Source organism: Copidosoma floridanum, unplaced genomic scaffold, assembly GCF_036245765.1.
Source record: "Copidosoma floridanum isolate Cflo_tuat_1 unplaced genomic scaffold, Cflo_Japanese_pri ptg000013l, whole genome shotgun sequence".
NCBI classification, from domain to species: Eukaryota; Metazoa; Arthropoda; class Insecta; order Hymenoptera; family Encyrtidae; genus Copidosoma; species Copidosoma floridanum.
In genome coordinates, this window is record NW_028321890.1 from 3,761,233 (window position 1) to 3,787,799 (window position 26,567).

The 26,567-nt window shown below is 33.1% G+C and overlaps 1 protein-coding gene across 1 annotated transcript in view; it reads left to right on the plus strand.

Annotated features, from left to right (window-relative positions):
• LOC106637469 (immunomodulatory peroxidase) overlaps positions 1–26,567 on the plus strand; it is a 412,315-nt gene that overhangs the window by 341,650 nt on the left and 44,098 nt on the right. Inside the window, exon 5 of the mRNA XM_089591698.1 lies at positions 24,312–24,770. Within this exon, the coding sequence (XP_089447824.1) occupies positions 24,312–24,770 (459 nt within the window). The remainder of the gene's footprint in view (positions 1–24,311; positions 24,771–26,567) is intronic.

Here is a 26,567-nt window from a genome sequence, read left to right on the forward strand (position 1 = left end):
TAGCGATTGAAATATTGCTATCATTCATCGTTGATTATAATTTAGCACCTATAAATATTCAAAAATTACCGTCAAGTAATTGTGTTCGGTGTTTTTATATATTCCAATATTTAATTATTTAGTATTTGTTACCAAGAAATTAAATATGAACAAGTGTGTATAGCAAGAGATTTTTTATCTGATAAATTCTAGATACATTCGATGATCTACAAATTTAATGTTCTCAGTGCTATCGAACAGATTTTTGTTGTATAGATTGACATGTTGTCATCCAAAAATAAAAAGGTCTCCGTCAAATGTATCTCTCCTCACTCTCTGAATCTGAATAAGTAAAATTTCACTTAAAATAAGTGTATAGTCATTTATTGACATAGTCATAAGTGAACAACGTAGAATAAGTGAATAGTCACACTATCAATAAGTGAAAATCTTGATCATTTTTTGTATAAGTGAAATGCGAACCACTTTTTTCGTTTGTAAACTCACTTTTTTAATAAGTGATAGTAGACGGATTTGATAAGTGAATATCATCGCATTAAAAAATTGTATAATCTGTTGCATATAATAAGTGGGTTGTATTATTTCATTAAGAAAAGGTACACTGAGAAAAGTGGTTGTTAATGTAACATCGAGTAGCAGTGCACCATATGAATTTTCAATCAGAACATTAAATATTTATGGCACACGCGCCCCGCAGCATGTAAGTGCGGCCGCACAAATAACTGAACAAAGCAGCAATATATTGTGCTATCCATTAACCTTATGCAAAAACTGTGCACGCTACTCAATGATACTTCGTACCCTGGTAACAATGCGTCCAATAAATTGACAATAAGGATTAGCAACAAAACCGAGGAATAAAGCCAGAGCCGTTAAATGCCCTCTGGCAATCTTTCACTGGATAGGCCGATTTTCACCATTCAAATTGGTACTAGATTTATTCGCCGAGATAATTAAAAGGGCAATGATATAAAAACCAATTGATTGGGCAAAATCGGATAATTAGCGAGTACAACAGTTTTTTACCTGTGTAAAGAAAAACGGAAAGAGATAAGTAATACCAAAATTTCTTTCCCTCTTTCTGACGCGATAAGAGCTGGACGCAGGAGAAACAGCCTGCGTGTGTGCCGTACAATTGGCTCATAAACACTCAGCCCAACCCTATTTGACCATAAGTCATTAGCAACCTCTAATGTCCTCACGCCGAACCCGCTTTAGTGCGTAAGAATTGTGTATAAAAGCGGCCCGTACAGGCAAGAAAAGCAGTTCCCATCGGGTTCCTACCTCTAGTGTTCATCCTAGAGAACAAGAGCCCTGCTTCCAGTGCATAAGTTGCACCTATTTCAAGTCAATAAAAAGTGAGTCATCAAATTGTATATTTTTTATTTTTTTTTACCCCAAATCATTCCGCACGAGGTTTTAGTGTGTGATCCTGACACTTGCGCGCAGCTGGACAAACCGTCACTGATCCGGGCGATATCGCTAACGTTACGTTAGCTGGCGCGAACGGAATTTTAACGTCTCTTCCAGACGCTCAGAGATCGTGGCCATTGGGACTACGATGAACTTCGTAGCCCCGTAAGCCGCTGACGCAAAGCTAGAGTAAACCACGCATTATTGGACGATCGCACAGGGTTCAGATTGGGTAGACAAAATTCCCACATCCCCGTGTGCTGACGGATAAGTCTCCGTTAGGATCGAACGCAAGCCGACGGATTTGGCCTAAGGAGTAAGTGCCTCCTGTCCCCGCGCTATCGATCCCAGACTGTAAGGCGAAAACCTTGGCCTGAAAATACGTGTCGTGACGTAACATTAAAAAAATTATTTTATTGATAAACGAAAGAGAAATAATATACTTTAAAAGTGTTGTATAAACACCAATTCGAAAGTTACTAGGCATGATTTTATAAAAAAAATTTATTTATTTTAGGATTCCATATGTTTAGTATGGGATCACTGAGCAATTATGAATGAATGATACTTCGGTTATATTTATAATTTCATCCGAATAGACATAACATATAAATGTCTTAAAATCAATTTATTATATTGCTTAAAAACATTATCACTCATACATTTTTAGGATAGTAATTATGACACATGTACACTTACGATTATTAAGAATACAGAGAATTTATACTCTAAAAAGTTTTGACACGATAGAGATTCGAACCTTCAACATGTGGCACTCTAGTCAGGTGACGTACTATTGAGCTATGAGAGCAGTGCGACAAGTTTGTCAAAAACTTTCATTTATCTTTCCAGAACAAATTTGAATACAGGGTCTGGTGAGCTCCATAACATAAGACAACACAACTTTTTATATAATTATAATAAGTGTTGTGGTTAAACTCGTCTACTGTAAATATTTACATGTTTACTGTAATACATGTTTTACATACTGAAATATTTTTTAGTATTATTTATAAATGATCTGTCTCCATAGTCGTATGAAAATTACTTTGAGCATAGTAATTTTTACGGTGTTGAATTGTAATGCAGTGAGGTTTGAAATTTTAACAAGCCAGATAGTAAATTTAACTTTAGAGTGTAGGACATTTTAAAATGATTATACTAAGTAATTATATCAAAATTTACCATATTGCATTAGTTTTATAATATAGCAAAAATTATGACATCGTGCAGACGCAGCCACGGACACCTTCCACATATTTTAAAGTGAAATTTCTTTCATTTGAATAAGCCAATAATTTATCTGTAAGATTCCACTTATTTATAAGTGAAATTCTACGTATTTCTAAGAGGTCATCATTTTTCCTTAAATATAAGTGAATTGTAACTTATTTATCAGTCAAATCAACTTTTTTATAAATGTAATTAAATTGAAAAATTGAATAAGCCACATTTTTACTTATTGGGGTTTGGAGAGCAGTTTAACTAAATCCTGAACACTAAATATTTCTCTGTTATAGTTAAGAACGATATACCTACTTATTATATAATATTATCTCCCTCCTAAGTAGCTGCATAGAGAAAGTTGTACATAACATATCCATCAATGTGCGTCAATTATTGCAAAATTTGTTAAGTAGTTTTTCTAAGGACGCTCTGTAAATTTATGAAATTACTTATAATTGATATGATATAAGTGTGTTAGTAATAGAGTATGGGAGACAAACAAATCTCGCAAGGTTTCTCGTCTTATTTCGAGAAATCAGGAATGTCTTAAAAAAAAAAAATCGTCTCAACTTCAGTATCAACCCCAAGATAACGGAAAAATTACGGGTTTTTCGAGGTATGAACCTAAATAGGCCGAAATTTCTTGGATTTTTCGAAAAAAATCTTGAAAAATAGAAAGATCTTGGCTATTGAGGAGTTAATTGTGCAGATAAAAAGAAAATGGTAATTTTCGTTGAGTAAGTGCTATCGTCTCTGGGGCTACTCTGCAGCCCGAGAGGCCTGCGAAGCAGGGCTTGAAGGACTTCAGGTAGCCATGGTACGATGGCACTTATGTGGCGAATCCTATTGATCCTACCGAGGGGACACCAGCCTCCCAAAAACATCCGAGGTAGGAAATTAGTAGTTTTCCTACTATGCGCACAAATTGCAACTGCCGCTTTGAGCACTTGGGCCACACTTTGCGTCCTTGTAATCACTTTGGGCACTAGGGCAGATAAGTACTTTGGGTCTGGAGGTACTGGGCACAAAGTGTGCCCACGGGCATGAAATTGCACTTTGATCCCTCGGTAAGTAAAACATTATACGCGACTCAGACAATTATATGCAACAACCACACCCTTCGGGCGCTTATGTTTATACTTTTTTCCCTAGTGACGTAACGTACCATTTCCGACCACGGGCGTTTTTGAGGCTCAGATGTGCCGTCGGTAGCAAAAACATATGATTCGCCACATAACCGACATCGCTCCTTGGCTACCTTACGTCCCTCGGACTCTGCTTCACATTACGTAAAACTAATAATTTTTCAAGTATACTATTGTTTACAAATTAAAAATAATATCAGTACAATTCATTTTTTATTTACGATATTGCCATTTGTACCACAACTTAGTATATATTGGCTATAGTAAGCAATAGCGTTACTCGTATTTTTTAATTTTTTTAAAAAGATCAAAATCCGAAATCTCCCAATATTAAAAGTATTAGGCTTTGACAAAGATGTCACTTTAAATGTATTTATAAGTATATAAATTGCAGATTACATGTAAAGTCATGTAATTTTGACAAATATTTTTGAGATCAACAAACATTTACTACTATTACACCAAATTATAATAATCTGTAATTTTGTACCAGTAAATTTCAAATTTTCGTCCATTTTATTAGTTCCTCAAGCAAGCAAAGCAAGCCTGAGAATGTTGGTAATCTGTAAATTAACACACAGATGGCCAAAAAATTTTGGGTGTCTTGAAATGTACGTGAAGATAGCCGAAAAATACCAGGTGTCTCAACCGAACCCAAGACGAGAGTAAGATCTCGTCTCGTCTAGTCTGTATTCAAAATTTATGTATGGAGATCGTCTCAATTTGATCCATCCACCTGAAAAATGGATGACAAAATTCCATCTATAATTACTTCGGGAAAGCCATACGGCATTCCATGTAGTTTTACATATGGCTTGACATAAGGGGTTCTGGATTGGTGATGCCAAATCGAATGCCGTATGGAAAAACACATCGAGTTACAAACTGAAAAAAAAATTGTTATCTAGAAATAACTGCAGAATACCGGAATGCGTTATTTAATGCTGATTGCGTATGTTACCATGTGGATGGTAACTACAAAACAATGGAATGCAAGAACTATTTCAGGAATAAAAAAAAAATCAATTACTGAATTTTTTCATATTAAAGGAAAATCAGCTGAATCTCTTTGTTCCGGAGTTATCATCTAGATGGTAACACATTCAAGCAGCAGTAAATAACGCATTTCGGTATTGTGCAGTTATTTCTAGATAACAATTTTTTTTTTTCAGTTTGTAACTCCTATCATCCACATCATTTTATTAGTTATACTGAGAAGAAATATTGAGGTTCATCCCACTGTGATGAATAATAATCAGTCAGTCAGATCAGCACCTTTTCAGTTAAGCTGATACTTTTTGCCCATCAAACAGCATCGGATCCAGCTCTAGTGTAGTTTTCTGGAGGAGATCATATTGTTTAAGGGCATCAGCTCCTTGCCAATGTGATCGAAGCTCCCTGCAAATTATCGGATTAGCTACTACTAATTGTCGTACTTCAAATGTAATCTGCACTGTCTCTCAACTCCAAACCCTACGTACTGTTTCGCATTTATTTATACTTCAACACCCGTGAGACAAAAAAAAATACAGAATTACCCTGAAAAGAATTTCAGAAAGAAACTCGCATCAAAGCACTTGCTACGTTAATGATACTTTTCCCGATGAGGAGTGTTTAGAAAAAAATTATTTTTGTTCCATCATGTTCTGGTTACAATGGAAATCCATTTTTGACCATTACAGTTTTTATCTGGATTTACGAGTGCAAAAACCGATAAGAAACCAAAAAAAAAATTCTATCACAAAACCAATGAATTTTTTTATTGGTTTTTATTGGAGTGTAGCGATAGAGCAGTCAAAACTGAGAAATAATATGTATCTCTAAAGCCATCTATTTCCAGGCGTGTTCATTTCTAGAATGTTTCTACGGAGCAATTCAGGGATATTCTTATGCATCACAGGATAACAAACCCTGGTGCACTTGTATAATACCCGTTTGATACTAAAATCCATCTGGTGGAACACTTGGTAGTGTGAAACAATAGTGACTTAGCAATAGTCTTATCTCACACCATAACCTGGGCTGATGCAAAACAGTGATAGGACGAGGTAGGAAGTCCGTGTTGGATAAACTTGAGGAAAGAAATAACAATTGGAGGCAAGGTTAGTTGTAAAGTTGTGCATTTTTAAATGCATTTGAAAAACGAATAAAACAAAAGATCAGAAAATAAAGATGAAAAAATAATAAGGCATACGGTCAATACAAACGATAACAAAGTATAGAAATTCGAAAACTGTAGAAGCGTGAAAAAATACTCAGAGGCACATACGGAGAAAAAACTAATGTATACCGCAACTGAAAAAAATGATTATAGCACGTAGTAAGATACAAAAACGAAATGAGAAGAAGAAAGACACGGATTGAGGGAAAGATATGAGAGACGATAAACAAGATCGAGCACTATCTTTACACCAAGATGGTGTAGGGCTTTTGCTTACTAGGCGTGTTTGTGATAGTATTTGAGAAAAGAAATATAATCAACTGACTAAATCTTAATAATCAGTTAAAAAACCACTTGCTGTATAGTGCCATATTGTGATGTATCTGGTAAAACTTTTTACGAGTTTTGTTTTTATGTAAAATTTGTAGTTGATGACAACAGACAACGTATGAATAAAAAAATGTACTTACGATATCATGAAAAATTGCGAGCACACTATTATTTTAAGACAGTACTTTGTTATCCTGATGTATGTTGACTAATTCCTCGAAGCACAGTTTTGTTCACCATCTGAAAACTTGTACTTTATTTCTTAAAAAACATTTCTGTAAGATACAATGTAATACGTTTACGGGTGATGTGATTCTTTTGATATGATATGGTAACGAATGAATGAATCTACCCAAGTGCTTCTGCGTTACAGTTGTGCAGCAAAGCAGACAGGTCATGGTATATATATAGTACATCAGCACACTAGAAGCCATTCCACGTAATACATTCCGTTATTATTGAAAATCAAGTGTACCTTTTATTAGCAAAGGTAGTGGAAAGGTTTTAAGAGATCAATTTAGAACTGATCTCTGTTCACTATGTGTCACCAGGTGATTTTTTTTTTTCGGATACCCGCGATAGCCTCAGAGGCCCAATCACCAGAGCTACCTAGTTACCAGGGTTACTTGTGTACTATCTCTAATTACTTATTCATTTTGCGGGCACTGAGGAAGATTTTTTGTTTATAAACAATATTTAGATCAGCATACTGCCATTTAACATATATGGGTGCATTAGGCTCACTTCTCTCGATGTAGTCTTTTCTCGGAGGAGACTCCGTGTCATAGGGGTCAATTCCTCGCTACTGAAGCCAGCGCTCTCCACTTAAAGATCTGATCCAGGCGGATTTGTATCCCCGGAGAAGCCCACGTTTCAATGACCTCTCCTCTTCGATAAGGCCGGCCGCTCCCTGCCTATGGCATTGGATCTACTCATCTCTATACCTAAGCCCTAACACCGTTTTTGAATTTATCTAGTCTTGAAGATCTGTGAGGCAAGAAAAACTTTAGAAACCCTCTGAAGAAAAATTCCAGGAAAAACCTGACGTGAAAAAGCTGGGATTTATCAGTACTCAGTTGAAAACGTTATGGAGAAAATCTGAGTGATTTGGTCGGTGATCGAATCAGCGACTCGTAAAAGAACGGTGTTGCTTGAAAGCCAAGCACGCTTACCACTAAGCCAACACTGCTCTTTTGCGAGTGGGAAAATTATATATTTATATATATTGTAAATCTGAGAATGCATACCTTATTCCATAAATAATTATTTCTACGAGATGGCATAATCATTCACCGCCAACAGAAAAATCAAATAAAATATTGCTAAGTTTAACGTGCCATAGGTCGAGCGTGGTGTGTACATAAAAAAATTAGTAACAAAGGATTTAATAGTAGCATATAAAGTAAGTTTGTCTAAAAGGTGAAGAAAGTTAAAAATTATTGACGTTTTCTAAGGCGTAATGCGTGAGAATATTTTATAGAATATTTTTACCAAATAAAATTCTACGTACAAGTTGATACAAAACTACAACAATAATTTAGTTTTATAATAATATAATTATGAATTAAATTAAATTTTTAATTTTTAATAATTAATTTTGTATACTTTTTAATATTAATGTTATGCTGCAGTTCATCTAAACACCAGTAAATAACTAATTTAAAAAGAATAATACAAAGAACAAAATAAAGTAAACAAAAGTATTCATTAAAAGTTGTTGAACAGGGAAGCCTTTTAAATTTTACTTCTTAACTGAAACTTTTAAGTAGAGTATCATAAAAAATCTGGAAACTCTGGAAAATCCAGCAAGCAAATGATTATTTTGAAATTGCGAACATAGTTTAATTCATTACAGGCTTGTATTATGTAATTTTCTTTGTTAGATTGGAGTTGGTGATGATAGTAATGAAATGCCATGATTGTGCAGTTTCAAATGAAATAAATTGTATCTTCTTATTTTAAAAAACTTTTATTTATAACAAATTAATTCACATAAACTGCTCTAGACGAAGCATAATATCATAAACAATACTAATAATTACTTAAATTATGGAAACTAAAAAATATAAAAGAAAGACCTAGAAATTTTGGATAAATGCGCTATATATTTGGTCATTTTGAAAAAATCTAGCCTGTTAACGTAGGTAAAAATAAATACTTGATTAATATTTCTATAAAATAATACAGTTTTTTTTTTTTAAACAGGAAGTCAAATTTTAAAAAAATCCCCGAGAATATAATCCACAACTAAGTAGACTCGAATGGTTGAAAATTTCTGCATTTATTGGATGGCTAGTTCTCCTTACAAATGAAAGAAAAGTAAAGTGCTCAGCGTGTAGTAAAGAATAAGGAGCCAAATTCGAGACCTTAAAATATCATGCTAGCTGCAAGAGACACCTAAAAAAAGCTGGTATTGAAAATTCTCCAATAGCAGCAGATTTTTAACTACCGAGCAAACACTCGAGCCTACAACGAAGAATTGCGGAAGCAGAACTGATATTCGTGGCCATGATAGTACTGCAGAACATGCTTTTAAAAATGCATCCACAGTGCTGCGCTCTATTGTTGCTATGGAGCCAAGTTCATCGCTCTTGAAGACGATCAATGTTGGATCCACCAAAGCCCGCGACATTTGTATTCATATCATTACTGCTTTGGAAAAACATAGACTGGCTATCCTGTTACGTACAACTTTTTTTTTTATGTATTGATAAAGCTATGGATGTAAATAAGGACAAATCACCTGCTATCACTTTGTGTTATACTGATCCAGCAGATGGACGAGTAAAAACAGCTTTCTATCAGATCTAGTTTTGTTATTTGTCAAGGAGCAGAAAGCGATATCAGGATCAGAGCGATTATTTGAAGCTATTCAAGAGTCCTTTGCAAACCATGCAGTACCTCTCAAAAATATTTTAGGAGTTTGTTTTGATGGGTGTTCAGTTATGATTGGAAGTAAATCTGGGCTGAAAGCTCGCATGCAGACAAAATAGAAACAAAATGCTATTTATTAATGCTGCAACATATTCTTCAAAAAATAAATCAACTGAATCTTTGTTTCCAAAAAAAAGAAGTAGTTATTTACGACGCAAAACATAAAGTTGAAGCTACTTACAGAAATATATTATCTTGTATAATGGATCGTACAGCAGTTTGTTCTCAACCCATAGAACAGCTCGACCCATTAAACAAGCACTTGTATCTACCTTTCGCTGATCTTGACCTAGGAGATGAAGTACGCCAGTATTTGATCAAAAGCGGGATCGAATTGGAGTCATTTTGCAAAAACTCTTCCAATTTTGTTGTAGCCCTGGCCATAGAAATTAAAGAAAGGTTTGTATAACATGCCTGAATGAATATTTTCTCTTTTTAATTGACTATCACGTATAAATATTAAGTTTACTAAATTTGTACTTATAAAATTGAAACATTAAACAAATAAATGTATTACGTAATAAATTGTATAAAAAAGTTTTTTTATATATAACTCTAGTCTTCTGCAAGATAAAATAAAGGTGGAGTCTGAGTTATCACATTTATGATATGATAAGGGAGAGTTCATAAGTTTATAAAAGCTGATTAAATAATTGTACAACGTTACGAAAGTATAATGTGTTTGAAACTGTATACACTAAAAAAAAAAAAAAAAATTTGATCACAAACAATTTTAACAGTAATCGGGCTTGCAAGTCTGTAAACAGTAGTAAACGCAAATTATTACTCAATCGTTAAGTCCAAATTGTCAAATCTCGGAATCACCGGATTATTAAAAGTATAACAAGAAGTGCATACAATTAAATTGTACGTGCAATACTGACCGCGATTAATATCGATTCCAGATTCAGCGAATTCCAGTGCCCAGTGCTTTAAGCTACTTCCTGTTTAGATCCTCGAAATGCCATTTCCAAAGAATTTTGGAAATTAAAGTATTTCAACATGTTTTAAGATGTTTTCTAGGAGCTAATTGGTGACGAAACGGAAGCCTTATTGCTACGCGAACAGTGGAGTAAATTGCCATTTATTGATCATTGGGTATATTTTGACTTCAATAAAGTTGAAGAGCAAGAATTTCGGGGATTTTTAAATTCATCAACAGATAGTAATGGTGCACGTATATTAAAAGCAATTGGATCAGTAGCTCTAACTGCAATGGTGATCCCTCATGCCAACGCCAATCCTGAAAGATAGTTCAGCGAAAGAAAAGATATAAAAACAGCTAAACGTAATCAGCAAAATGTAGAAAGCATCTATGGAATATTAAGAGCTTGTAAAATAATTAAATTGTCTAGTAAAGATGGAAGTTTTTAACCCCCCGAAGGAATGATAAACTTATACATGAATCGACAGTATTAAAATGAATGACTAGTAATACACTTATAATTAAAAGCTTTTTATAATTTGAAGCTTTATCCTTGTTTTAAGAGTCATCAAATGATAATTGCTTATTTCGTCTGAGAAGAAGTGTCTCTCTAGATATACTAGAAACAATACTTGTATCTTCTTTGAAGATGAGAAATCCAATGAGGTCGGTTAAGTAAACAGCCAAGGAGCAGTGGTTCTTAGCTTGAAACATTTGCATCTCACAGAATTCCTTTAAAAAAAAGAATTACAAAATTAACACTATTACTAACAAACAAGTAAGAGCGATGACACTTTGTTATATATAGATATGTAGAAGATCACTGTTGCAAGTGCGGTTTCAATTTTCACTTAGTCTTGATCAGTATTTAAGTAGTATCCATTCTAAAATGAACCATGGTTAGTTGAACGATAAGAGACAGAATCAATAAGTAAAACTGAATCAACATAGTTTTTCATCCAGCACACCTTCTACTTGCAGCTGTGGCTGAAGGAGCTGATCATTGTCATTCTGAAAGAAGAGAATGGCTGAAAGACTAACCATTAGAACACAAAGTAAACAAAGTAAAAATTTAAGAATTCCTCTATAAACTGTAAAAAGTTTATTTTGTGAATAAAGGCATTAAAGGTTAACAATTTTAAAACGAAAAGGATTGATTACTTGAAATGTAATTAAGAGTTAGTGTGACAAAAAAAAGGAATATTGTTAAAAAGTATTAAATGAATTCTTACTACTCATCTGAATTCAGTGGTTGTATACTCCATCAAATCGGAAGGTGTTGATGTATGTGAAATTTAATTTCTTGTATCCCATCGATAAGTAGTTATTAAAAAATACTCTTTATAATGATTGATTTTTTTAAGGAACATTTTACTTAAGAGTTATTTGGCAGCTTGAAACTTTTAGGTAAAGAAGATTGGGAATGTTATTCACTATACCTAGTTTATTTTTCTGCTTTTTTGCTGTAGTATAGTTTCTGAAAATGCTACCAACTTCCAAGCATCAAAGTCAATGATTTTGTATATATAGCTATAGAACTATGAGCTTTATAATCAGTAGTCATAAAATTAAATAGATACCTAGTAAACAATCCCTGACAAAGTAATTTTTCAATATAATATTGTATTGAAACGGTTCCTAAATATAATAACCTAGATTAGAAAATTCGATAACCTAGTAAACTGCAACATTAAAAAGCATGTGTGTTTGACTGTTTTAATAAATTTTTTCGGCAGTAATTCTTTTGGCTTTAAATGAAAAATTATTCCAAAACTGGTAATACGTTTATTAATAATGATTTTCATTTAAAATATATAAGTGTGGCTCCACCTAATTGATTTATGTGATTTGATGCTAATTACTATGTTTACCCACTGTTGATGGTAAGCATATTTTTAATTTTCGTGCTATGAGACACTATGAAGCAGACGCCAGGCGTCAGTTTCGTTGGCGGTCACACGACAGTCACGATTTAGGTTTTCTGCCGCAGTCGAAAGCACTGGCATGCACTCTTGACTGGGGGCAAATTAGAACTGAGGCAGACCTGACTGTCTCTGTTGCTATTCATGTCTCTATTCAAACACTTGCACACATACACTTATACATACCTACAGTCTATCGATATAGTCGTGCTCTTTGACACTTCCTCCCGACTTCAGATAGCCTATAAACTATAAAAGTTTAAGAAAGACATATCCTTATTTTACATATTTAGATTATTTTAATTTTGAATTCTGAATGGCGCTGAAATTCAGGTTCCAACAGGCCAAGGGACACAATCGTTTGGTGAACACCTTACTTCTTGTCTGAAACTAAATGTGTCATATTTATTATTCATTTTGGTTACAGACTTCATTAAAAATATGGTTTCTGAATCTTTTCGTGGAGCTCAATAGACAAAGGTTTAGTAAAAATGTTTGCCGTTTGTTTTTTAGTACTCAGTCTTTTTACATCTACTTGGTCATAAGTGACACATTCCTTGATATTATATTTATGAATTTCTGTCATAAGTCTCAATTTCCCACTCCCACTCATTTTTTAATTTAGTTTTGCTGGCTTGTTGCCACACCGTAGGTCAGCCAGACAATAAGTTTTGTTTTAAACTATTTAAAGAGAATTGTCCACTGCCATCAATTCTCTACATGGCTTTCTCAGTGCCACGTATTCAGCCTGACTAATTGACAATGCTACGTAGGTCAGCTCATGGGTTTTTCAAGCAACATAATCTTCCACGAGTAGAAAACGTTTCTTTGACACTAAATTTAAATATTGATAAATGTAAGAAATTTTCAAAATAGTGTACTTCTGAGAGTTTTATCACTATAGACTTAAAGAAAATATGTGAATTGTATTGTGTATATTTTATTGATATAAATTTTTTCAGATTTTTTAAGACTAGAAAACCTGGATGAAGAAAAAAAAACCGTTTTTACCCTTTTTTTTTGCTATAATGGTTTTAATATGCCTCACATAACCATAGAAAAAATTAACACATTATTTTTCGGCACTTTACTCGAATGGTTTACACTTTAGAATACTTTATTAGGATGTAAGCTTACATAGAAAAGTAAAAAAAAGTTTGTACGTTTTATAAAGTTATAAATTATATGAAAAACTAATTGCAAACAGAATAAAGTGTACGCTAAATATTAGTTAAAGTAACAGGTACGTGCAAAGCATTATTTTAAAAAATGTATGTAACTCAATACTTTTATTATATAATATTAAAACTTGCATTTTTTATTTTTCAACTATGTTCTGTCATCTACATGCTCAGCAGATTTACTGTCCAAAGGCGATTAGTGCCAGGCCACCGTTCGCACTCACCTACGCGTACGTAAAAGGCCGGAGAGAGAAAGATATATTGCGCTACAACCTTGTTTTGACTAGAACAGATATTAATATTGACTGTTACAGTGATAAAACTGAATTAGTCCGATCTTAATAATGAATTCGTAAAAATTAAACAATCTCATAAACTAAAAATAACCTTATGAAATGAAATATTAAAGACTCATTTTATCTGGATTTATTGTTTGGATTTTTTTAGTGATAATATACAGGTAACCAAAAGTAGTTTGAGTTTAAATGATTATGTCATGTAGTTTTTTTACTTTAAAAACTTGTTCAAAATTGTTTTTCTTGAAACTATTACAAAGTATGCTACATAAGTTATATAAAAACTTTTTATCAATACGGTGGTTAGTTTGATACTGCAACGTATGTAAGTTATTCGAGTTCAATATTTCTAAGAACTTATATTAATATGTATTATTAGTTTATTAATTATTGGTTTTAAGAAATAAAATACCTAATATATGTGTTTATACATTTTTTTCTCCTTCTGCTAATCCGCTTTTTTCTTTTTTATACAATCCATTCTATTGGTAAGATTTTTAATAAAAATAAAAAATATACATATTTCTTTGTACTGAGAATGAAACTAAAAGTATACGAAAGGTCCAGTACAGTGAGTTATGGTAAGAAATAAGCGTACTCCAGCATGAGAATTCTTCTTTCTTAATAAACATGCACTTGGTAGTCGTTTATTAGTATACTAGCGACCCCCCGTCTCGGCTTCACCTTAAACTTACCTACATGAAACACTGTAGCATTTTAATATGTAATTCGAAACGTTTTCAGTTATAAACATAACATCTATTACAGATACTTCTCAAAACAAAAATCTTCGTATTGAAAACATATTTGCTCAAAATCCATACGGTTTATTTGGTCAAATAATAAGCTTTAAAAATAAAAAGAATATAATTTTGCTGAAAAGTACCATGCCTTCCTTAAGCCACTAAATATTCGTTGGCCTTAAGGGGCCGCTGGTTTGCAGTTTCTCCCGTATAATTCACGAAAAGGGCTTTTTTTTAGCTGTTGATATTTAAAACTTCTAAAAGATAAGAGTTTTAAAAAAAATCTTTTCTTTTCCCTTATCTCACAAATTAATTACGAGAACAACAGAGTCCTGAAGCTAAGTCTCTATATTTTTTATCACCACAAAAATACAATTACATTTTCTACTTATTTAAAAAACTGAAAAATTTAAGAGATTACTGTGAGGGTACAATTAAAAGCTAATCCCTCACGTAGTTGATTCTTTGTTTGTTGATTTCGACGCTGCTGTTCCGATCTCGATAAATTTTCTGCGTCAGTTTCTTGACGCCTGAAATTGTATTTTTTAGATACATTTGGAGTTTTCTTTTCAATTTACCCTCTTGCAACTTTTATGACCCCTCAAGGCTATTTTCTGTCAATTGTGTTATGTTCTAATATATTTGTTGTCTAGGTAGTTTGACGTCCGATTGCCCTAAAAAAACCGGTAAAAGTCTTAAGTAAACTCTTTCTTGACTAAAGTTTACAGCAATTGTGACTACTTGGATGTATCAGGGTGATCTTCTCTGGCCTGCTGTTGAAGATCCAGACTGATCGGAAGAAAAATAATGAAGTCCAAAGCTTTGGGGATAGTTGTAGTGATCTTTCTTAACCTCTTCTGGTATAACGTCAAAGCCGCTGTTGTCTAAAGCACCTTTTTTGCAGACTCAGTTGTTTTAATGATCTAAGGTAGATGAGATTAGTAGAGATTGGTTTGTAATGCTTGCCCGTTGGAGACTTCCGTTGGATCAAGTTTTTTATTCCTTTATAGCTGTTCGGTTCACCCAGCGCAGACCTTGCGAGAGGATCGATAATTCCTGGTTGAATGCTTAGAGTTGAGAGAGTAATAATATAGGGTTGTCGGTCACCATGATTCCCAGCCTTGCGATGAATAACTCTGCTCGGGACGTCTGCCAGTGAATGACTGACTTGGTTTAATAGTGGCCAGCTTTACGTAGTCTTTTAGTCGACGAATAATGTTTCCCGAAATGGCAGTAAAAATGTATTTTTAGCAAGGTAGTTTGAACTTAGGTGGTCCTCAAAAGAACCGATGAGATTGAAGGTTAAGTAATGAACACAAATACTTATATTGGCCCTGAAGAAGGCCAGTGATAAAATTTCTAGTTATTCCTTATTATTGTTGTTGAGGATGGAGAGCCAGCTGTTGGTAGTTTGACTCTTACCCTCGAAGTCTGTGTACGGAGACCGTACATGAGGGAGATATGCCACTGACCAAAATTTATCTCGTCTTTAGGTCATTCCTTGGATAACTAACCGCTCATCGTAAGTCAGGGAAGTGGACTAGGAGAGTACTTTCTTTGTTGGTATGCCGTTGGAACGACGATTAAGAAGTTGGCCGTTGTGGCTGCCCATACTTTTCAGGGCTGTCTTCCCTGGCTTACGATTGTAGTTAAAAAAATTCTCTGATAGCACTAGGCCAGATGGTAAAATGGCCCCATTACTTCCAGTGACTGGAGTAGGTTGTGCTCTGGCTAGACACGTCTCCTGATATTTCACCGGAGACGTCATCGGTTAAAAAATGTTTTTTATTGGTGGCACTCGTCAATCCTGGAGGTTCAGGGTGAAAGTAGACCTAGATCACTTGCCTATTAGAGAAGAGCGACATTGGTGCCGGTGTGGTTGACCCAGCCGCATGACCATTATCTGCATTCTTGATGCAGTTCGATGAACTGCTAGTTCACGATTGCAGTTACCAGCGATGCTCCGGCCTATTATAATCACACTTATTTAATTCTGTTGCAGGTAGCTTCGATTTTATGTCAACGCCACCTAGTGGATCCTACTGAACTAAAGTGAAAAGCTGGCGTATTTTTGGGAAACTTTGAGCTTATTTATTGTTATTGTTAATAAATTATTAAAAATAGAAACCTTACTCAAACCATCTAGGAAGTGTCAAGAATCAGTATGCGAAATTTCAGCAAAATCGGTTCATTAGTTTTTGCGATTAGCGATTACAACGGTTTTAGTGACTTTGCTTTATATATTAACTAGCAGCCCCCCATCTCGGCTTCGCCCGAGACTTACTAAATAAAACACCGTAGTGTGTTGACACGTAATGTGAAACATTTTTAGTTAGAAAATTTTACACATATTCCCGATACATCTCAGAACAAAAATCTTCTTATTAAAAACATATTTTTTCGGAATCCATATAGTTTATTTGGTCAAATAATAAGGTGTACAAATTAAAAAAAATAATTATGCTGAAAAGTACCGTGCGTTCTTTATGCCATAAAATAATCAATGGCTATAAGAAGTTGTTAATTTGGTTTCTTCTGTGTAATTCACGAAAAGGGCTATTTTTTAAAGCTGTTAAAATTTTAAACCCCCAAAAAATTTATATTAAAAAAAAATTGTTTTTTCTCATATCTCACAATTTTATTACCAGAGCAACAAAGTCCTGGACCTAAAACCTATCATTTTTATTGCCACAAAAACAGAAATACATTTTCTACTTATTTAAAAATCTGAAGTAGGATCTTTAAAGATTTCAGAGATTGCTGTGAGGGTACAATGAAAAGCTGATCTCTCACGTAATGGACTCTTAAGTTGTCGATTTTGACGCTGTTGTTTCAATCTCGATAAATTTTCTGCGTCAGTTTCTTGACGCCTCAAATTGTATTCATTAGATACATTTGAAGTTTTCTTTCCAATATACCCTTTTGCGACTATTGGCAAGCTTACGACTTTTATGACCCCTAAAGGCTATTTTCAGTCAACTTTGTTAATTTTAATACATTTTTTGGCAAGGTAGTTCGACGTCCGATGGCCCTAAAAAAGACCGGTGAGCTTTTTAAGTTAACTCTTTCTTGACTGCAGTTAACAGCAATTGTGACTGCCTGGATACCTCAGGGTGATCTTCTCTGGCTTGCTGTTGAAGACCCAGACTGATTGGGAGAAAAATTACAAAGTCCGAAGCTTTGGGGCTAGTTGTAGTGCTCTTTCCCAACGTCTCCCGGTATAACGTCGAAGACGTTGGTATCTAAAGCACCTTTTTTATTTGCAGATTCAGTTGCTTTGGTGATCTTAGATGGGAAGTTTGGTTAGTGATACTTGTCCAGTGAAGGCTGTCCCGTTGGCTCAAGTTTTTTTTCCTTTATAGCTGTTATAGGTTTGCCCAGCGCAGACCTTGGAGAGGATCAGTGATTCCTGGTTAAATGCTTAGAGTCAAGAGGTTAATATAGAGTCGTCGGTCACCGGGTTTTCCAGCCTTGCGAAGAACAACTCCGCAGGTGACGTCTGCCAGTGAATAGCTGACTTGGATTAATAGTGCCCGTCTTTAGTTAATATAGTCTTTTAGTCGACGAATCGCTTCTGGAAATGGTAATAAAAATGTATTTGTTGGCAAGGTAGTTAGCACTTAGGTGGCCCCTGAAAAGAACCGATGAAATTGATGGTTAATTAGGGAACGTAAATACTTATAATGGCCCTAAAAAGCGCCAGTGGTGAAACTTCCAGGCTATTCTTTATTATTATTCCTGATGATAAAGAGCTGGCTACGGGTTGCTTGATTCTTACCCTGGGAGTCTTGATGTACGGAGACTGTGATGGAGGGAGGTACGCCACTGACCAAAGAATATCTCGTCTCGGGTCGTTCCCCGGATAACCAACTGCTCATCTTTAGAGGGGAACATGTGGGTAAGCGCGTTGGGGACGCGACGACCAAGAAGGTAGCCGATGTGGCTTCCCGTGCCCCTCAGAGCTGTTTTCCCTTGCTTACATTTGTAGCCACAAATTTTCTAACAATACTAGGTAGGATGGTAGGACTGCCACACAACTCTGAAGAGTTGGTGCAGATTGTGCTCTAGTTAGATGTCTTCTGGTATTCTGGCAGACGGCATCGGTTGAAAATAATTTTTTTTTTTTTTATCGCACTCGCCAAGATTCAGGGTGAAGGGACACCTAGGTCCCTGTCCCCTTTAGAGAAAAGTGTCGTCCGTAACCGGGATACCCAGCTGCAAGACTATTATCAGCATTCTCAATACAGCTCGTTGAGTTACCAAAGCTCGACTACAATAATATGGAGACGCTCCAGCCTATTATAACCACACTTATTTAATTATTTTGCAGGTAGCTTCGATTTTATGTCAACGCCACCTAGCGGATTTTTCTAAACTAAAGTGAAAAGCTGGCGTATTTTTGCAAAACTTTGAGCTCATTTATTGCTATTGTTATTAAATTTTTTAAGATAAAAACTATACTAAAACCATCTAGGAAGTATCATGAATCAGTGTGCAAAATTTCAGCAAAATTTGTTCAGTAGTTTTCGTGGTTAGCGATTACAACGGTTTTAGCGCTTCTGCTTTATATATTAGTAAGATAAGATATAGAAAAGGCTGGTTGAATCTGACGTCCCTATTCTCGCAAAAATTTTCTCCATCAGCGCAAAACAGCCGATACCCTCTGGGGATGTAGCCCACCATAAATAATCGCTTTCCCTTTACCTGGAATTCCGCTGTATTTCTCTGAATTCTCATGTAAGGAACACAGCTAAATCTTTTTTTCTGGCTTATGTCTTTTTTTTTGTTTGACGTAAGCTTTAACAAATGGATTTCCCTATTATTCAAACGATACGGAGTGCGATTGTACGCAAACACAGCCGCGTTCAAGGCCAAGTTTCACATGTTCTCTGTGAGTCCCAAATAACACATGAGAACTTGGACTTTCATTTGAATAGTTTTATTGAGTCTTTCTAACGTGCCATCCAATTTGAGGGTATAAGGACAGCTCAACTGGAGTTCCGCTCTAAGACTGTCTAACATCTTTCGGGTGGATCCTCCCGTGAAATATGTGCCGTGATCTGACCTTTGGTAACACACTTTCGTATCTCATCCTAACAGATTTTTACAGCCTTTGTCGAAATTTTTTTAGCATTTTTTGTTTTTCATGGAGTACATCATGGAAAATCTTAAGAAATTATCAACAAACACAGAGATTAACTTGTTTTTTCTTGGAAAGGATGGTGGACTTATTACTTCCATCGTGTCAGAGTGAATCGTTGAAAGAGGTCTGCTTGTTTTTTCTCATATCGAAGAAAAAGACAACTTATGAAATCTTGTTTTAAGACAAACGTTGCAACTTTTTATTGTGTCACTAAAAACAGCCCTCTCCAGACTGTTTATCTCCAGATATGCTTTCCCTGATTCTCTGAGATATTCCATTGACGCATATCCCAACCTGACTTACCATAACATTGCCCCGTTGTTATCTTTAAATGTCTTATATTTTTCGGTGAAAGGGCTCTGTACTTAGATTATCAATTTAGTTCCTACTATCCCAAGATTGTGAAACTTCCTTTCTTGTATCAAAAACACATCATCAAAAGAGCTCTCATGTTTATCAGTTATTTGAATCGAGCTCCCCAATTTATTAGTCATTAAAAATTAAGTCCGATTTCTATAAATTAATAATATAAGTTACCTCTTGCTTACCTCTATTTCTCTGATGTTTTTATTTTTTTATTTTAATGATTCATGCATAGCACTTTCGATGGGCTAGAATAAAACTCATTTTGGCATGGTTTTTTCGTTTTTCGTTATGCTGATCATGCTACCCTATACAGCTCTTGACCAAATTTTCCATTATTCTAAAGCTAGTTCGACACTAACTGCATCCAAAACGCCTTTTTTTGTTTTCGATGACTTCATGCCTCGTTCTAGATCGTTTTAAACAGTGGCCGGAAGTTGTGTGTAGAGAATTATTTAGAATAAAAAAATAAAGTAGCATTTACCTTCTGCTACATAAATGTAAAATGGAACTATCTGTTCTGTCAGTTCTTAAAGAATAGAATGATATTCTGACCATTCTACAATAACTGTTAGATATTAAATATTTGGAATTTTGATACATTCTTGTTGCAAAATATTTAAAAAACTTTGAAAAATTAATATCCTTTTCGCATAATTTTTCAAACATTAGACAATTTTTACTATAATTACGATTAACATTAGACTCATGAAACACATTAAGTTGTGAAACACTGCTAAATGTATACTGCCCTTAACAACAAAACTAATTTTTTTTGTAAATGAAATGTTCCAATTAAGAATATTAATTTAGAAAAATACTTATGCGTAAGCGTTTGGATTGATCCAGCTATCAAATATATGGTCATATCGATTGTTAAAAAGCTGTATTTCTTATCATTAAGTGAAATCAATGTTACACAATTTTCGTAGTAATTATATGTAGATATACACAGCAAAATCTAATGATAGAGACTGTTTAATTGAAAATTTGAACTATTCAGTAAGAATAACTACTCCAATTGTAAATATTAACATTTTTATCACTACTTAAAGTATTCATATCAGTTAGCTTACACTTGCTTAAAATTCAAATTAATTCTGCGTAGTGATTCACTGTATTTAAAATACAATCAATGTCTTCAAAACTCCTGATTTAATGTTTCTCATTGACTATTAAAAAATTGTAAAACGTTAAAGTGATGAGAAATGAATTTCAACATTTTTTGTTCTCTTTTATATACAACGCAGTTTTGGTTGAAAGTCAGTTGAACTCTCTTGATAAAATAGCATTGATACCAAGAGTGTTGTGTTTTTTCCACTAAGTGTTAGTATTTTCCTGAAAAATCGTTATCACTAATAACACTGTAAAAATGGTTACCTTTTTTCTACAATATTACAAGAAGTACTGACAACATCATTGTTTGTAGACTTATCTTAGACATTTTGTATGATTGATACTTGAAACTGTACACTGTGTTTTGATTAAAAAAATCTTTTGCTCATACAGCAGTTATAAACTCAACACAGCCTAACACTCGCAAATACTAAAGTAAAAATAACAAAAAATAAAAGCACAATACTTCTATCTCCAAACAAGTTGCATTGCAGTTTACTAAAACTTGTTCGTAATGTGCGAGTGCAAGTATAACTTAATATATATACTACTGGGGCTCCACCATCCTGTGCACTCCGCGGGCCAACCCCTAGCGTAAAACGTTAAAAGTTTATTTTCGTAAATGTTCAATTACTTTAGACTCATTTGTATTGCTTTTATTACATTTTTTTGTTTTATTCAAAAACCGAAAATGTAAAAACTTTATTTATTTTGGTATTTCTTACCATATAAAAATGAATATTTAAAACTTTATGATTGATAAAAAATGCACAAAAAACCTTCCGAAATTTTCTACAAAAGTAACTTCATTTTAAACGAATGGGTACTCTGAATATAGGAAAAAAATAATTCTTTTGAACAACGTGTTTATAAACTTTGAAAAAAAAAAAGAAATTTTAGTAGATAATTCAATGGTTGTATCGTATAATAAGTTTTTGTTGATAAAATATAAGTGTCATGTCAACGTTAGATTTTGTGCATCTTTTTGAAGCATAAAATATACTTATGACTACATACATAAAAGTAGTCAAAGAACATACATCAAAATTCAGAAATGATAAGAACAAGACAAAGAAATATTTGATGAAATCAACAGTTACGTTGATGCTAGATATGTAGGGCCAATAGAAGCAGCTTCGAGATTGCAAGAATTTCCAATTTGTGGTAGACGTCATACAGTTGTGAATTTAGCTGTTCACCTTAAAAACAAACAAAAACTTATAACCGAAGAAAATAATATTAAAACTATTGAAGCAAACTACAAAACAGAGTAAACAGCTTTGTTTGAATTAAATAAACACGATGTTTTTGAAAAATCCAGAAAGTATGCTAACATTCGAGAATACTACATTTTAAATGATAAATAATAAATTTGGCGAAGAAAAACAATGTAATAAAAAAATCGAACGGATAAATTTAACACTGTATCTTTAAAAGATCATAAAGGATTGTTAAAATTTTGTGTTAAATAAAGTTACTAATTCAACGTTGTTTAAAGATCTTAGAATATACAAAGGAATGCTTGTGAAATTTTCAAAGATACTGCGATTGCAATGGCTTAAATACACAATGACGAGAAAATAGATGACATTTTTAAAGAAATCATTACTGTTATGTTTCCATTTTATTTAGACAATTTTTTGCTTGGCTTTTAGTTTCAGAAATCGTTTAAGGTGATGAAATATGGAATAAATACCAAAAATGTTTTAAAGAGGAATCGCCTGATACCAAAGATAATTCAGCTTTTTTTCACATCAAATACATTTTAGAATCAGAAAATAAATCATGTAAATGCTTTAATTTATTAAAAAAAAGAAATTGAAAAATAAGAAGTTATAGATAAAGAAATATGTTTCAGTAAAGAAATACTGAACTCGATGTATTAAAGTTTAAATAATGACCAGAAATGAATATTTTATATTATTTGCAAAGAAAAAAGTATTTTCTTTATAGATGGTCCAGGAGGGTTGGAAAAAACTTATTTATTTAACACGTTAATTTAATTTTTTATTTCTTACAATAAAAAATTATATGAATGTCATGGACCGGTATAGCATTCATTCTGTTTTTAAAGGGGATGACAAGTTACTGAACCTTAAGACTTCCTTAAAATCTGAAATATATAGAGAAGTGCCTCTTAAGCATGTGAGATTGATAAAAAAAATTAAGAATAGTTGATTTGAATTTTTGGGATCTAGCTTCAATAATTTCAACAAAAGCATGGGAAATAGTCGAATATTTCATCATTTAACAATAATACATAACATGATGTATTTTCTTATGATAATACTTTTCTGTAACAAAATTTAATCTTGAAATTTTCAGCATAAAAAATCTTTGATTTTACAAACAAAATTTATGTCAATACAATAGCTTAGTAATCATGTTACAAAAAACATTATTGTTGCTGTTTTAAGAACATTAGGTTGATTTTATTATTACTGATATTTCAAATTGCAGTTGTATTAAGATTTTATTATTCCATTAAAAAAGCGGTAACTAGACCTATTGATTGATTCATTTTTGAAGTACCATGGGCTTCTGATACTAGAAGGCCTACAAAAACAGTTGTGAACACGTACCACGTTAAAGTTCTGCTGCAGAATGATAATGTACCATAAGTGGTAACTAAAAAGTATTAAAGAATGGTCAAAGTAAAAAGTTTCGAAAAAAGTAAGGTAAAAAAAAAAGAAAAAAAAATTCCGTTTGAAACTACTATGCATTCACTAAATGTTCATGTTTTAGTTCATAGTAACAAAGTTCTTTACCCTCACTTGTAATAAAATTTTACTACGTATGACAGTCAAACTAAAGTATTATCTTGACTAGGCCTTGAACTTAAATCCTTTCCTTACAGGAAAAGTGGGTTATTGTTCAAATTTAGTATTTTAAACTTCACTTTGATCTTACAAACGAAAATAATAATAATTTTTAACAGCCTTGATTATAAAATTTAAAAAAATAAAAAGAATATTTAATACTTAAAGCTTTAATTTTCTCAAACTTCTAACATTATATTTTTTAACATTAAACTTTATAACCCTTCGTATTATAAAAAAATATATGGGAAGCACTAAAAAAAAGCATTGGACACTAACTGTGATTAATTATAAGCTATTTGAATGTTTGACTTAAGAAGATAAGAAATGTCATTTATCTTGAGGAAAGTGGTATATAATTGTACCTTCTAAAGTACAAATAACCTTATTAATAGCATGCATAACATAATTTTTTCTACATAGGCTTTTTTCTACCTTTCAACGTTTACTGTGCCCTTAGTAGTAAAAATAGAAATGTCACGTGGTATGCATCCAACCAGGGAAAGCACAAAAAGTCCCTTAGGGCTGGTAATAGCTCTGGTAGGATGTACCACTGCAAAAGCTACCATATAATTTATTTTAATATTAACTAGGTGGTGTGGAAAGCTCAATAACTACTGCAACATCGAATACCATCCAGGACACGTCAACTCACGTTACCTCACAGCTAACTGCACACCTTTTTGAAGATCCCCTAGGGAATAAGACGATACCTTGTGGCCTTGACCTTGTGTCTTTGAATATTCAACGAGGTAGAGATCATGGGCTCCCAGGCTACACTAAGTGGAGAAAATACTGTGGGTTAAAAATACCACATAACTTTGGTGATTTAAAGGATGACATGGACCCAGCAGCTTTAGACTCTATCTCCGAATTGTATGAGAATGTAGATGATTTAGACTTATACACAGGAGCTCTCGCAGAGATACACGATGGAGATAAACTTTTAGGACCAACTTTTACTTGTTTGATAGCAGATCAGTTCAAAAGATTGCAAAAAGGTGATAAATTTTGGTATGAGTTTGGTGATCATCCTGGCTCTTTTACAGAAGGTTAGTTACTCTATATAATTGTTAGTAGTATCTTATGTATAACTTTACTTTGGTTATGGTAACTCATGAAAACCATAGCCATTTGTAAGCTAAATAATTAGGAAAAAATTTTTTTTCCTATGAAATTTATTTAAACAACTGTGTAACTTTAAATATTTAACACATTTTTCATCTTGTGAATATAAGGGCTTGGAGTTGCAGATGACCAACTATCACTTAAGCTATTTTATTGAAAGCTAGTAAATAATCCAGCATATTGACTCATTACGAAACGATCTTCTATGTAAAGATCAGGCGTGTAAATCTATTATTGTAAAAAGATAGTGCCAAAGCAAATGCAAAGAAAACTTTTTCAGACATAAAAATTTTTACTATCAGTTGTTTAGGCTATAAATAGACTTGAAGACTTTTGTCTAACTTTCTTTACTTGCAAGCCCCATTTTTCAGAAATTTAGTATTCAATTATAATATAAGCTTATCTCTTTTTTTATTTTTAGTTGAACAGAAGCGTAAACTTAATAAAAAATAAAATAAAGAACAACATCGACTCATTAAAAAAATCTGATGTACACAATTACAGTTTACAATTTGTAAAAAAAAAATCAAGGAGTCGTATAAGTTCATTTTAAAAATCAAATAAGAAATAATTAAAATAAAACAACAATTGCGGACATGAGATTAGTAATTATTACTTATAGAGTAGTATTTATAGTATGTTATCAATAAATTATTAGTTATTTTTAAATACGTGAACGTAAAAATGGTTACAATTTAAATTAAAATCTTACTTTAGAAAACAAATGAACGAATAATATTACATTTTTAAGACAGAAAGTTATTTTTTCTGAAGCTCACACACGATTTTTTTTACTAAGAAACGATAAAATGGAAGACGCAGTATTAATTATATGTAACTCCAATGAGGCTTGACTTCTAGAAAAATTTTATTTCTTAACAAAGCGTTGAATGTTCTACATATTTGAATGATCAATAAACTTTTAACAGAATGTTATTAAAGTCTTGTGCGATAAAAAAAATAAAATGTATTTTATCGTAGTTTTAACGATTCCCAGAATTATGTATTTCTCACTCAAAATAATATTCTTAGAATTAATAACGCCAGATGGTACTGCCCTGTCGTTCATGAAAGAATAGGGCGCTTGACGGAAGAGCCTCTGGCTTGTAACAGAAAGTATATGTGAACACAACTCTTCCAAAAGTATGACACTGTTATTTTAGTTATTCTTTCTACTTTAAAATGTTCTTATATCATTGGCTAAAGGCTCTTTTTCTAGCTCCATCTGAGCTAATTTTGTCACTTTAATAATGTTAGTGTGTTACAGATATGGGTGCATGAGCTCACAAATCAAAAAGTTCAACACTGTCACTTTAGTTTACAACAGAAAGTTCGTTTACTTATACTTTCTTAGATCGTCACAATCTTTAGCTATCTTAAGAATATAAAACAAATAAAGTTAAAAAGTATCAAGGAAATAACTAAGTTAGAGAGTACGAATGCGAAAGTGTGTGTCAAATGATTGGCCATGCGGGAATCAACTAAACTGTAATTTAATGATACTGCGTGCAATGCTGCTGGATGTAAATTTTTTGCTACTGTGCATACAACGAAATCCAGCTACAAGCATGAAGCACATATCATACACTTTCTTATGTTTGATTCTGAATTTAGTTTAAAAGAAATGCAAAACAACTTAAAAGTATGATAATAAAAAAAATCAATTTAGTGAGACAAAATTGAATGAGCTGAAAGCTGAAGATGGAGCAACCTTTCAGCAT